Here is a 13,878-nt window from a genome sequence, read left to right on the forward strand (position 1 = left end):
TCCATGATTTCCTCTTAGCCAGTCTATAGAATTCGTGCTATAGCAAACACTACTCACGGCACCTATACAGACAGGACAAAGTAAATAGAAAACGCAACCTGACTCTCTAAAACAAATCCAACTAGGTTCTGGGACTTGTTCTTATCACCTGAATTTCATCATCTAGAGCCTTGGTTTCTAGATCAGGAGTTATTTTCATTCTGGTAATTGCCACTGTAAAGTTGACCTGGGTAGAGTAACCTATCCAGAATCTTAAGTGCTACTTCCCAGCAGCCATTGTCACAACAGATGGTCCAGTAACTCATCGTACAGCAAAAGAAGAATAATTATGGCTCAGTTACGTACTACATTCTGTGATGCTATTCTTTTTAAAAATAATTTATTTTTAGGTGTATGAGTATTTTGCCTGCATGTATGTAAGTGCACTGTGAGTGCAAGACCCATAGAGAACAGAAAAGGGAGTCATATCTCCCTGGAACTGGAGTTACAGACAGTTGTGAACTGTCATGTGGGTGCTGGGAACCAAACCCAGGTCCTCTTCAAGAACAGTCAACATTCTTAACCGCTGAACCATCTCTCCAGACCCAGATGCTCTGCTTGATCAGTGTGATGGTAACCTTGGTTATCAACATAACTGGATCTGGAATCAACTAAAAGTCAAGTGTTGTAGTTTGCTTTTCTGTTGTGATAAAACACTGACCAAAGGACTTGGGGAAAGAAAGGTTTCTTTCAGCTTACACTTCCAGTTGACAGTCCGTCACATCACCAAGGCAAGTGAGGATAGGAATTTAAGCAACAGCAGAGGTGGGACCCACAGAGGAGAGTTGCTTACTGGCTCACTTTCTGGTGCACTCACAGGCTCATACTTAGCTAGCTTTCTTTTAAAATCTTTTTTGGATTTATTGATTTTTATTTAATGTGTGTGTTTTGCCTACATGTGAGTGCCAACATGTCATGCGATGCCTGTGGAGGGTCGAAGAAGGTGTCATATCCTCTGGAATTGGAGTTACAGATGGTTGTTAGCTGCTATGTAGGTGCTGGAAACCAAGCCTGGGTCCTCTGCAAGAACAGCCAATACCCTTAACTGCTGAGCCATCTCTCCCCAGCCCCTAGTTAACTTTCTTAAATAGCCCAGGCTTACCTGCCCAGGGCTGGTGCTGCCTAGAGTGGGCTGAGACCTCCCACATCAATGAAAAATCAAGGCAATTTCTCACAGACAAGGCCACAAGCCAATTTGATCTAGGAAATTCCCTAATTGAAGTTCCTTCTTTCCTGGTAACTCCAGGTTATGTCAAGTTGACAATAAAAACTAAACAGCAGAGCAAGTCATTGGGTATACCTATGAAGGATTTTCTTTTATTATTATTATTTTTTATGTGATGAGTGCTTTGTTTGCATGTATATAAGTGTGTCACATGCATGATATGCCCACAGAGGCCAGAAAAGGATGTCAGATCCCCTGAAACTGTAGTTTATAGATGGTTGTTAGCTGCCATGTGGGTACTGGGAATCGAACCTGGGTCCTCTGTAAAAGCATCCAGTGTTCTTAACTGCTGAGCCATCTCTCCAGCTCAGAGGGATTTTCTTGATAGGGTTAAGTGAGAAACCCCACCCTAAATGTGAGTTGCACCATCTGCTGGAGGTCTGAGAAAAACAGCTTTGCTTTTTGCCTGCTTGTCTTAGCTTTCACTGGCTGGCATGTTCATCTACCCTGTTGCTGCCACTGTTGTTGCTACTACATTCATTTGCTGCTACCAGAACCCAGCCTCTTTTTGCTTCCAATATGAACTGAAGACCAGTGGCTCTCCAGAAGTCCTCTAGGCCCATAGCTCCACACTGGGACTTTTGCTGAGACACCCAATCTCATGGACTGGGCAGGTACCAGTTTCTCAACCTCTGTAGTGTAAAGGACTATTGATGGGTTCCATTGATGCAACTACCCAGACTATATTGTGTAAGCCAAACTAATAAAGACATTTTAATTATATCATTCTATCTAGAGAGCCCTAATATCAGCAAGTTGATTTTTACCAGAAAAATCTTGACAACGATGAAAACCTGGATAAATGGATTGACATCTTTAGATCTAACTCGATCCTTGAAAAAGTTGGACTGAGAAAGACCAGTCCCGCAATGAGAACTGAGGTAATGTTCACAGCAAGACCACAACATTATCATAAGCTGAAAAGATGCTCACAGACTATCTCCCGTTCTTCATTTCTTTTCTCACAGAGTATCAACCTCACAGTTATTCTGTCACCATGCTAAAATGAAGCAAAGCAAGGGCTACTTCATCATTCTGGCTAAACAGAGATCAGATTGAAGTCCTATACTACCCACCAAGTACCCAGTGAGAGAATTGACCTATTCCCTGATGTGTCCAATCCAGAGTTAACCCCACTTGCTTATACTTTCCTCCAAGTTGAACTTTCCCAACTAAGTTGAACCCTATAATCATTTCTTTATAAATTCCTCTCATTGAGGCATCTCATGGTTTGCTGTGGTGAGAGTTCATCACTGCAATGAGAACAAATCCAACTTGCTTAACTATAGGTATGTTTCCAGTGGTCATTGACTAGATGCATTATCCACATATGTTAATTGTATTTCTTTTTAAATTTTATATTATTATTGTTATTATTATGTGTGAATGTATGCATGTTGTGTGTATACAGGTACACTCATGCCACAGTGCACATGTGGCAGTCAGAAGACGTTTCTGTGGAGTTGGTTCTTTCCTTCCGCCTTTACATGGGTTCTGGGAGTTGAACTTAGCTCAGCAGGCTTATTCAACAAGCACCTTTATCTGTTGGGCCATCTTACCAGCCCATGTTAATTATATTTCTAAAAGAAATATAACCTATTTTTCCCTTCATTTATATAAAGCAAACAGTGTGATAACCCTACTCAGGTCAAAAGAATATGATCAACCATCCCAATAGCTGTCCACATGTTCCATCTCCGTTGTTACCTCTTCTCTTCTCCCCAAAGTAACCACTTTATAAAACATGCCTTGTTTTGTTTTTATTTTTAATTTAGACCAAGTTGACCTCGAACTCCTGATCCTCACGCCTTCACCTACTGTGGTTTAAGGTCCGTGCCACCATACCCAGCCTTATTTAGTGCTAAGGATCACACCCATAGCTTCGTGCATGCTACTAACTGAATTACATTTCCAGATCTTCTTATACTTTATAGTTTATACCATGTATTTTAGTATTAGTTATTTTTTTTCTTTTTTAAAAATAAAATTTGAGGGGGCTGGAGATATGACTCAGCAGTTAAGAATACTGGCTGTTCTTGCAGAAGACCTGTGTTCGAATCCCAGCACCCACATGGCAGCTAACAACTGTCTGTAACTCCAGTTCCAGGGGATCTGACAGCGTCTTCTGTCCTCTGTGGGCATTGTACGACATGGGTGCACTTACTTTCATGCAGGCAATACACTGCACTTACTTACATGCAGGTAATACACTCTTACACATAAAATAAAAATAATAAATAGAAAATTTTAATTATTAAAAAATAAATTTATTTTACATTTATTTATTTATTTATTTATGCACACATGCATGTGTGCATGCCATGGCACACCTGTGGAGGTCAGAGGACAACTCTCAGGAGTTGGTTCTCTCCCACCATGTAGGTCCGAAGGAACAAACTCGGGATATCAGGCTTAGCAGGAAGTGCCTTTAGACCTGCTGAACCATCTTGACAGTCCCAACTATCGATTAGTGTTGTTCATTACTTAACATTTGATCTGTTTTTTTTTTTTAGTCTGTTTTAAGTTCTAGGTTTCCCCTTCATCATTTTTATTAGAAAATAATTTTGGCTGAAGAGCCCAGGTTTTTCAACCTGTGGAGTACCCAAGAAAATGAATTTTCCTGGTTGCACACTCATGCTGCAGTTCAACATATCTCTTAATCCTTTGAATTTATTACAAATTGGCAGCTGGATCCAGAGGCTTGGTTAGTCTCTGGTCCAGTCCCTTCACAAATACTCTAGGTGATCTGGAACTCTTTCAGCAGAAGCCACATAATGTTTGGTTTTCTTTCTTTTTATGATGTTAGCAGTTATTTGGCACAATAATGCCCAGATCCACTAATTAATTTTTTATTTTATATTTATTTTATGTGTATGAGTGTTTTGCCTGCATATATGTAAGTTTACCAATTGGGTACAGTGTCCACGAAGGTCAGAAGAGGGTGTCAGATTCCCTGGAACTAGAGTTTCAGATGGTTGTTAGCTACCATGTGGGTGCTCTACAAGAGCAGCCAGTGCTCTTAATCTCTCCAGTCCCAGATCCATTAATTTATTAACAAGACAGTGACATTAGAATTCTATTATTTCTTTTTCATTTAACTGGAATAATGTTATTAAGATGCTTCTTCTAATCTACTGCTTGGTCACCCACAGCTATAGTTCATATAGAAAATGTAGGAATTTTACCTTTGTTTTTCACTTCCCAAGTTAGTGAATTGTTTCAGATAAAGGATCAGCTTTCTTTTTTAAAAAAATATTTTATTTAATATATATGAGTGTATTGCCTGAATGTAAGTAAGTGCACTCGTGTTAAGACAGAAGAGGCTGTCAGATCCCTGGGAACTGGAGTTACAGTCAGTTGTTAGCTGCCATGTGGGTGCTGGGATTTGAACCCAGATCTTCTGTAAGAACAACCAGTGTTCTTAACCATTGAGCCATCACTCCAGCCCCATGAATCAGCTTTCTTTTAAAATTTTACTTTATTTTATATTATGTGTGAGTACCTGTATGTATGTATTTGCACTCTGGGTGAACCTGGTGCCATGTGGGTGCTAGGAACTGAGCCTAGATCCTTTGCAAGAGCAGCAAGTACTCTTAACTGCTGAGCCATCTCTCCAGCCCCCTAGTTCTCTTTTTAAAAAATAATAGTTGGGGCCAGGTGTGGTGGCGCATGCCTTTAATCCCAGCACTCGGGAGGCAGAGGCAGGCGGAGCTCTGTGAGGTCAAGGCCAGCCTGGTCTACAAAATAAGTTCTAGGGAAGTCGGGGCTACAGGGAGACCCTGGCTAAAAAAAACAAAAAAAAAAAAAAGTTGGGCTCAGCGGTTAAGAGTTCTTGCTGCTTGAAGACCCAGGTTTGAATCCCAGCACCCACATAGCAGCTAACAACTGTCCATAACTCCAGTCCTAGGGGATCCAACAACCTCTTCTCTCCTCCGTGGGCATTGTACGACACAGGTGCACTTACTTACATGCAGGCAATACACACATACACATAAAATAAAAAATAATAAATTTTTTTTAAAAAAGTATTCTTGCTGCTCTTGCAGAGGACCCAAGTTCAGTTCCCAGCACCCATGCCAGGTGCATCACAAACACCTGTAATCCTTTTGTCCACAAAGGCACCCATATACATATGGTATACACTCACAGAGGCACACACAAATACATATAAATAAAAATAAAATAAACCTTTTAAAAGAGTATTTTAATAATGTATGGATTCAAACACACGATGTGTATTCTGTGTCATTGTATGTTACAAGTATGCAGTTTGCTTTTTGATGTTACAGGGGGCCACAGTTAAGAGATCGCCTTGAGTCTCAGAAAAGACTGAACTTTTAAACAGAATGCTGAGATTATTAAAAACTGGAGAGATGGCTCAGTGGTTAAGAGCACTGGCTGCTCTTGCAGAGGACCCAGGTTCAGTTCCAGAACCCAAATGGTGGCTAACAACCATTCATAACTCCGGTTCTAGGGGAATCTGATGTCCTCTTCTGATCTCCGTGGGCATTGCATGACATGAGTGCACTTACATACATGCAGTCAATACACTCATACGCATAACATAAAAAATAAATAAATTTTACAAACATATGAAGACTTGGGGACTAGACAGATGGCTCAGTGGTTAAGAGCACTGGCTACTCTTGTAGAAGACCCAGGTTTGGTTCCCAGCACCCACATGGTGGTTAACAACTGTCCATAACTCCAGTTCCAGGGGATCTGACTCCCTCTTCTGACCTCCTCGGGCATTGCATAACATGGATGTACTTACATACGTGCAGGGATAACACTCATACACATTAAATTTTTAAAAATTCTATGAAGATTTTTGAAGTTGTACTAAATAGTTTCGCATCATGATATGGCCTTGAGCTTATGGAGGGCAGTGATAGGAATGTGGCGGTTTGAATGAGAAATGTCTCCCATAAGTTCAAGTATTTAAACACAGCCTCCAGTTGGTAGTACTGTTTAGGGGAAATCATGGAACCTTTCGGAGGTAATGCTTCATGTCTGTGGTTGAAGATATGATCTGTCAGCTTTCTGCTCTGGTGGCCTCCCATCATACCTCGCCTGCCACTGGACTCTCTTTGAAACCATACGCCCAAAGAAACTCTTTCTTCCATAAGTTGCTTTTGGTCATGGTGTTTTGTCACATCAACAGAAAAGTAACTAATACAAATAATAACGGCTGTCTACTATAAGACACACAGGAAGAAGGCTATGTGGGGTGATACCAGGAAGGATGACATCCAAGAACACATGTCCCCTCAACCCCTTAGTCATACAGCTGCTGGCTCTATGGGTCTAGCCTTCACCCCTACCTGACACTTCACTCTGTCATTCTTGATGGACTGGGCTTTCTGCATTGAAATGTGAGCCACAATCTGTTTATCAGAACCACATAGTCAAAGACCTTGTGGGTTAGCCCTGATTGTTCTAACATAGCTACAGACCTTGAACCAGGTATGAATAGAGAGGAGCAGGTTACAAGTTCTGAGCTCAGAGCCCCTCTTCCCCTAAACTGTAATCACAGCCTACTTTCTTGGATTTCAGCCTCTAATGCTGTGAGCTATATAAGAGACTACCTCGTCTTCTTCAAGGAAGGGATGGCTCAGACACCCCAAAGACCTAGGGACTTCTCCCAGCACATTCCCCACCTAGCCCCATCCCTAGTTCTGGAACTCATGTTCCCCACCAGGCCAGTAAAGCCTGATCACCATAAACTGGATGATAGGCTTATGAGTCATACCCCTCAACCAGTTGTGAAGGTTTCTGAAAGCAGACTGGTTTTTTTTTGTTTTGTTTTTTGTTTTTTGTTTTTTTTTTTACTTTAGAGTTCTAGAGACCACTCTTCATCAACATGTGATAAGTTAGAGATAAAGGAAGACAGGGAGGTCTTGAGCCCTAACAGACTGCCTGAAAGCAATCACTCCATCTTTCCAATGCCACTGCCCTCTTCCCCACAGGAAAACTCAGTGTAAGACTGATCCTGAGACACTCATGTGGCAGAGTGATGGCTTCACTCCAGGTTCAAAACTACCACCTGTAGGATTTCCAAAGTGTCCTAGTTTGCTTTCTGTTGCTATGATAAAACACTCTGACCAAAAGCAACTTGGGGGAAGAAAGGGTTTATTTATTTAATCTTAAAGGTCACAGTCCGTCATCGAGGTGAAACCAGGGCAGAAGCCCAAAGCAGAGACCATGGAGGGACGCTGCTTACTGGCTTCCTCCCTCTGCTTGGTAGAAAGCTGACTAGTTTTCTTTCTCTCTTCCTTTCTTTCTGAGATTTTTATTTATTTATATATATTTGTGTATGTTTGTCTGTGTGTATGTGCATGTGTACATATGTGTACAGGTACCTGAGCAGACCAGAAAAAGGTGTCAGATCCCCTGGAGCTAAAGTTACAAGCAGTCGTGAGCTGCCTAATGTGGGTACTAAGAATCGAACTCAGATCCTCTGGAAGAATAGCTAGTGCTTTTAACCACTAAGCCATCTCTCCAACTCCTCAACCAGTTTCCTTATACCACACAGGACCACCTACCATATAACAGTTGACTGGACCCTCCCACATCAATCATCAACCCTCAATCACAGACACTGCCAGAAGCCAGTTTGATCTGGGAAATCCTTCAATTGAGACTCCCACTTCCCAGATGACTTTTGATGTGTCAAATTGACAATAAAAACTAACCATGGGGGCTGGAGAGACAGCTCAGCAGTTAAGAGCACTGACTGCTCTTGCAGAGGACCCGGGTTTGAGTCCCAGCACCACATGGTGGCTACAAACCATCCTTAACTCTAGTTCCAGGGGAGTCCAAAACCCTCTTTTGAACTTCCACAGCATTGTACATCACGGTGCACTTATATACATGCAGGCAATACACTCATACACATAAAATAAAAATAATAAAATATTTTTTAAAAAAGCTAACCAGGACACAGAAAATATTTTTATTTAGTTCAGGTAGGTGTTTCCTATACATTCTGGATTCTTGCATTAGAATTTTTCTCTGTTGAACTAAATAAATGATTCTAAATCTTTTAAGATATGATTAATGCAAATGTACAAACAAAATACAGGTCATTATAAAAAGGTCTTATGTACAAAAATGTTTAAAAAGAACATTTTATAACAGTAAAGAAAGGAAACCAAGAGCCAGGAATAGCAGTCCATTTCTGTACTCCAGTACTTTGTTGTGAGGTGAAGGGCAAATAAGGAGCACAAGGTCTCCATGCCTGCATAGCAAGTTCAGCCTGAGCTACATGAGACTGTCTCCAAAAGTCATCCCTTCACTCTAGTCTTGGTGGTCCTACTGCCCAGAGTCTGACCTCCTGGTCTATGGTTTTCCTAGACACAAGTCCCAGCCCTTCCTAGATAGGAACAGGGACTTTACAAGGCCAAGGCACCCTGTTTATTCTACATAGGGTAGACAAAGTGATCCCCACAGGTGGTGTCCCAGACCCACGTGGGCAGGTTGCTTAATCTTAAGCAAGTGATGTGACCACATCTATGCCAGTCTTTTCCCTCTACTCTGGGCAGCTCCCAGGTGTCAAAGAGACCAGAAAGATCTTGGCACAACATGATCTAAGTAGTTCTCAAACTGGCTAGCCACTGGGCCCAGTGGCATTCAGAGAGTTCTTCAGAGGTGTTCGGAGGCCTAAGGACTTCTTAACTCTTCTTGTTTCTTTGTTTTGTTCTTTGAGACAAGGTCTCCCTGTGTCTTTCTTTCTGAAATTTTTACTTATTTATATATATTTGTGTGTGTGTGGCCTTGGTCTCACAGGATCCTCCTGTTTCTGCCTCCCAAGTGTTGGAATTAAAGGCAAGTGCTACCACATTGGCAGGACTTCATAACTCTTTCAGGCCTCCTGGTTGATGCTCAACTTGGGAATGCCTGTGGGACTTCTTCCATGTCTAGTGTCTGTAATCAGCATGCAAAGAGGCAAGTCCAGGGTAGAAGGTGGGCGCAATTCCCCCAGAATCTGTGTTTCTGATTGAAATTAAATCCCAAGAACAGCCCCGTGGTCTGCTGCCCAGAGAGGACAGGTCAACAGTCTAAGCCTAGGGTTCATGAGTTCTAGAAGAGCGCATTTGCACCTGGAAGTGCTCACAGCGGGCATGCTTTACAGTCAGCCCATAGATGGGGGTCATGTCCACCTTCTCACCTGGTGACACGCTGAATTCCACCTGCTGCAGCAAAATGGCCAGGAAGAGAAAGACCTCCAAGCGGCCAATGGTCTCCCCAATGCACTTCCGTTTGCCCAAACCAAAGAGAATGACCTTCTCACTCAAGACCTTGTCCAGAGTGCCACTGGGGGTGAGAAACCTCTCAGGCCGGAACTCACTAGGGTCGCCCCACAGTTCCCTGAAAGCAGAGGGAAGCGGCTAAAGTAATAGCTCAGAGACTTAGAATTATCAAGTAGGTTGAGCCTCAAAAGACAGGAGGGTCTGAAGCCCAGCCCACCCAGAAGTTTCCACTGCCCCTGACAACTTACTGGTCATGGTTGATCTGCCACTGGTTCACAAAGACACAACGGCCCTTGGGGATGTAAAAACCATTCAGACTTGTATCTCTTGTGGTACTGGGGAAAGAGGAAGCACAGTCAGGCTCAGGGCCATAGAGGAACTCCCTCCTGTCCCCCATGCCATGCCCCTCCCACAAATCCTAATGGGGTGTGCACACTAGACCCAGTCTCAGACAGAAGTAGATCTATGGCCTCACCTGTGGGGAATGGTAAAGGGGACAAAGGACGCATGTCGGAAGGTCTCCAAGATGAAGGCCTCCAGATAGGGCAGCTGAGGTCTGTCAGAAAGTCGAGGCCTTCGCTCTCTGCCAATCACTGTGTCTGCAGAACAAAGAGATCCAAAAGGATTTAAGGAGTTGCCCAGATCTTGTCAGGATCCCTGCGTGGAGCCCTCTGAATAGAACCACCACCTACCTAGCTCCTCCTGGATCTTTCTCTGTATCTGAGGGTTTGTCACCAAGTACATAAGGCTCCAAGAGATGGCAGTTGTAACTGTGTCAAACCCTGCACAGGAAAGAACAGAGGGAAAAGTTAGGCATGTGGCATTTGGGACACCTGAGCACAGAAATGGTACATTGAAGTGTACATACCAGCTCCAAAGATGTCCAAAACAATAGTAATGACCTTCTCATCTGACAACTGGACATTGGCATTCTCATCTAGCTTCCTGTCCTGACAGTGCTCAATGAGGCTGTCTGTGATATCCCGGATGTGGCCCTGGGAGGCAAAGATGCACAGGTGAAAAATATCCCAAGTCCAGACCTACTTTTCCTTCTAGGCCCCTAACTGTTGCTATAACCTTTGTACAAGAGGTGACAGCCGAGGCTGCTGTCTCAGTTTCGCTCTGCCTCTCTAAGTCTCCATCCTTCCTTAGAGAATGGTAGCCAAACAGAGGGATCCCTGATGCACAAAGCCTAACCCTGTTATCACCTACATGTGCTCTTTAACTTTTTTCTATCATGAGGCCTGGAGACGGGTTCTTTCACTCTTTCTAGTCCAGTAGGAGCTGGAGCAGGGCTCTGCACACTTGGGGTAGTTAATCAGGGGCTCTTGTGTAATGAAAGCATAAAAGGACTAGTTAAGAAAAGGTTCTTTTGCCCTAGCTGGGAGTGATAGCACGTACCTTTAATCTCAGCACTTGGGAGGTAGAGGCAGGCAGATCTCATCCCAGTGAGTTTGAGACCAACCTCGTTTATACAATGAGTTCCAGGACAGCCAAGACTACATAGTGAGACCATGTCTCAAAAAACAAACAAAAAGTCCTATTGCCCCACCAAAGGTGGAGTGCAGTCCAGTACTGGCCTCAAGCTTACCTGTCACCTCCTAACCCCTGCTTCCCACCACCCACCTGCTTTTCTGCAGCCTCTACCTTCTCAAATGTTCTGTAGTGCTCCTTGATTAGCTTCTGCATGAAGCTGTAGAACTTCTTATTCAAGTCCTTGAAGACATCCAGGCCAGAGTTAGGCAGGTAACGGAGGACAGGGATGAAGTCAGCTGGGTATCCAGAACCAGTCACCTCCCCAAACTCATTGCTCAAGTTGACTAGGCTAACCAGCTCTTGGTTATCATGGTCATAACGTTGACCAAAGCACATGGCACAGATAACATTGGCCACAGACACTACCAAATACCTATAAGGGTCAAAGTGCCCAACCTCTGCCATCAGCTTCTGGAACTTGCTGATGAGGTATTCAGCCTCCTTGCTCACATGCTCCTCCAAGTAGCAGGAAGATGTGGAAGTTGGGTCTGAGGCTGTGGAGAAATTCTTCAGGGCATTCTGGGCCAGGCACCGCCGGGCAGCCCATACTGGTCCAGAGTCTGGGCTGAAGGCAATGCTCTGGCCATTACTGATGAAGGTGAAACTGTAAAAGTCTGGCCGGCCTTTGAAGTCATCTCCTTGCTTCACCAGGGCCTGTCGAATGGTGTCCATGCCACTCAGCACCACCACAGGGATGGAACCGATACGGATCTGCAGCACATCCCCATACCGTTGGCTCAGCCTGGCCAGTGTGAAATGAGGCCTCTTCCCCAGGGTCAGTATGTGCCCAATAAGGGGCAAGCCCCAGGGCCCCGGTGGACTCTTCAGGCCTCTGGGGACCTGGCTCCTTGAGGCTCTGATCACCCAGAATACTATGCAGAAGATGACGGTAGCCAGGAGCAGCTCTGTGGCTGATATGGAGACTGGGAGTCCATACAGAGAAGACATGATCTTAAGTGACTGCGGAGAGTAAAGCAAGAAGAAAGAAAATACAAGCCATCAGATGGAGGATGAGAGGGACTAATATTCTAAAGTGTCAGCATGCTGGTCAAGAAAGGTGCAATCTTCCACCCAGAGCTGCTCACTGGACAAGAAAGGGAGGAGCGAGGGAAGGGGGAGGAGGGAGGGGCAGAGGATGTTTGTAGAGCTGCTACTGTGTCAAGAATTTCAATCATTTAAAAAAAGTCTTTTATATGTGTGTGTGTGTGTGTGTGTATGTATGTATGTAAGAACTGTGTACGGAGGCCAGAGGATAACTTAAAGGAGTTGGTCCTCACCTTCCATTATGTGGGTCCTGGTGATTGAACTTAGGTTGTCAAGCTTGGCAGTAAGTGCCTTACCCACTGAGCAATCTTGCCAGCCCCCTCAGTCATTTTTCCATCAGTCCTAGCCATAAACCTATGAGGAAGGCTACAGTGAGATTCAGGGAGAATACATAGCATGCTCAAGGTCACACAGTGGAAATGATGGATATACTTTCAACTCAAATTGCCTACTTGTAGAAAACCTCCCTTCACCACTGTGCTAATTTTTTTTTGTCTTTTTGAGACAGGGTCTCCCTGTAGCTCCAGCTGGCCTGGAACTCATTTTATAGACCAGGGTGGCCTCATACTCACAGAGATCCACCTGTCTCTGCCTCCCAAGTGCTGGGATTACAGGCGTGCACCACCACGCCTGGCTATACTGTGCCAATTTCAAAAGCAATTTCCAATCTCAGATTATGGTTTCCTTAACCCCAATGCTATTATTTTCTTTGTATTTCCTAAACTCCACTTTACATCCACAAAATATTATCTAATATATCTGTTTCAAAGTACAGCTTTGATCTTTTTTTCCCCTAACACATTCAAATAAACACATAATCAACATACATCACCCCCAAGTCTCTTTGGGTCCTACCTACCACCTTTGGGAAAATTATCCAAAGCTTTTAATTCCAGTACTAGGGCAGCAGAGGTAGCTGGGCCTACATGGAGACTCTGCCTTTTTAAAAAAAATAGAGAGAGAAAAGTAGAAAGAAAAGTATTCTATCAGGGAAATTAGAGGTCATTTGTTGCTTTGGTCTCATTTTGCATTCAGGGTACATTAACCTCCAAATAGGACACTGACTTGCCTAGGGTCACCCAGCAACCTATGACAGAGCCAGAGTTCAGAGCTCTTAGTCCATGGAATGGCCTGCTGCTGTCACTGGTGTCTCCCTTTGAAAATCAATCAATCAATCAATCAATCAATCAATCAATTGTCCTAGAACCCTCAGTTCTCTACTGTTCAATCTCAGGACCTAGAGAATCCCACCAAACCCCAGTAGAGGGTAGGAAGGAGACAGAATGCAGGAAGGCCACTGCCCAAGCTACACTGCTCTCAGTTCCTGTGGTCCAAGTTCAACTGAACCTGCTTTAAAAGCACCTGGAGATCAGCTAAATAGAGTTCCCAGTAATGGGAATCTAGGCCAGGCTTTTTGCTGTGCTCAAGTCTCATGAATGAATAGTCGGGGCTTCCCACCTCTTACAGGTCATAAGAAAGCAGAAAATAAATGGAAGATTCCCATTAGGCTAGGATTAAAAGAAAACTCCAGACTGGAAAAAAATCAGAAATGGATCTGAATTTAACCATATCTAGGAAGAAATTTTTCCCTTTAGGCTTGATCTAGAAAAGACATGCAAATTCACAGACCACTCTTTCCAAGGCACTGTGCTCTGCCTAGTACTTGGTGGTCAGGAGAGGCACTTTCCAGTGAAGTACAGTCCAGATGGTGTTGGACTAGTCAGGGTTGCAATTACATGATGAGAGAGAGAGAGAGAGAGAGAGAGAGAGAGAGAGAGAGAG

General features: G+C 43.7%; 1 protein-coding gene across 3 annotated transcripts in view; it reads right to left on the reverse strand.

Moving 5' to 3' along the window:
* Nucleotides 1-9,019: 9,019 nt before the first annotated feature.
* The window catches only part of LOC103736921 (cytochrome P450 1A1), an 8,417-nt gene continuing 3,558 nt past the window's right edge, over nt 9,020-13,878 (reverse strand). For 2 of the 3 annotated variants that reach the window (XM_029565087.1, XM_008836539.2), the window contains exons 2-7: nt 11,164-12,012; nt 10,385-10,511; nt 10,209-10,298; nt 9,992-10,115; nt 9,765-9,851; nt 9,020-9,634 (exon numbers count right to left, since the gene is read on the reverse strand). In XM_029565087.1, coding sequence (XP_029420947.1) covers nt 9,331-9,634; nt 9,765-9,851; nt 9,992-10,115; nt 10,209-10,298; nt 10,385-10,511; nt 11,164-12,012 — 1,581 coding nt within the window. In that variant the 3' untranslated portion in view covers nt 9,020-9,330. Of the gene's footprint in view, nt 9,635-9,764; nt 9,852-9,991; nt 10,116-10,208; nt 10,299-10,384; nt 10,512-11,163; nt 12,013-12,329; nt 12,451-13,878 lie in introns of all 3 variants that reach the window. The other variant, XM_029565088.1, reaches the window with a different exon arrangement.

This window comes from Nannospalax galili, unplaced genomic scaffold (assembly GCF_000622305.1).
Source record: "Nannospalax galili isolate Female #2095 unplaced genomic scaffold, S.galili_v1.0 scaffold54, whole genome shotgun sequence".
In the NCBI taxonomy this organism is placed as follows: Eukaryota; Metazoa; Chordata; class Mammalia; order Rodentia; family Spalacidae; genus Nannospalax; species Nannospalax galili.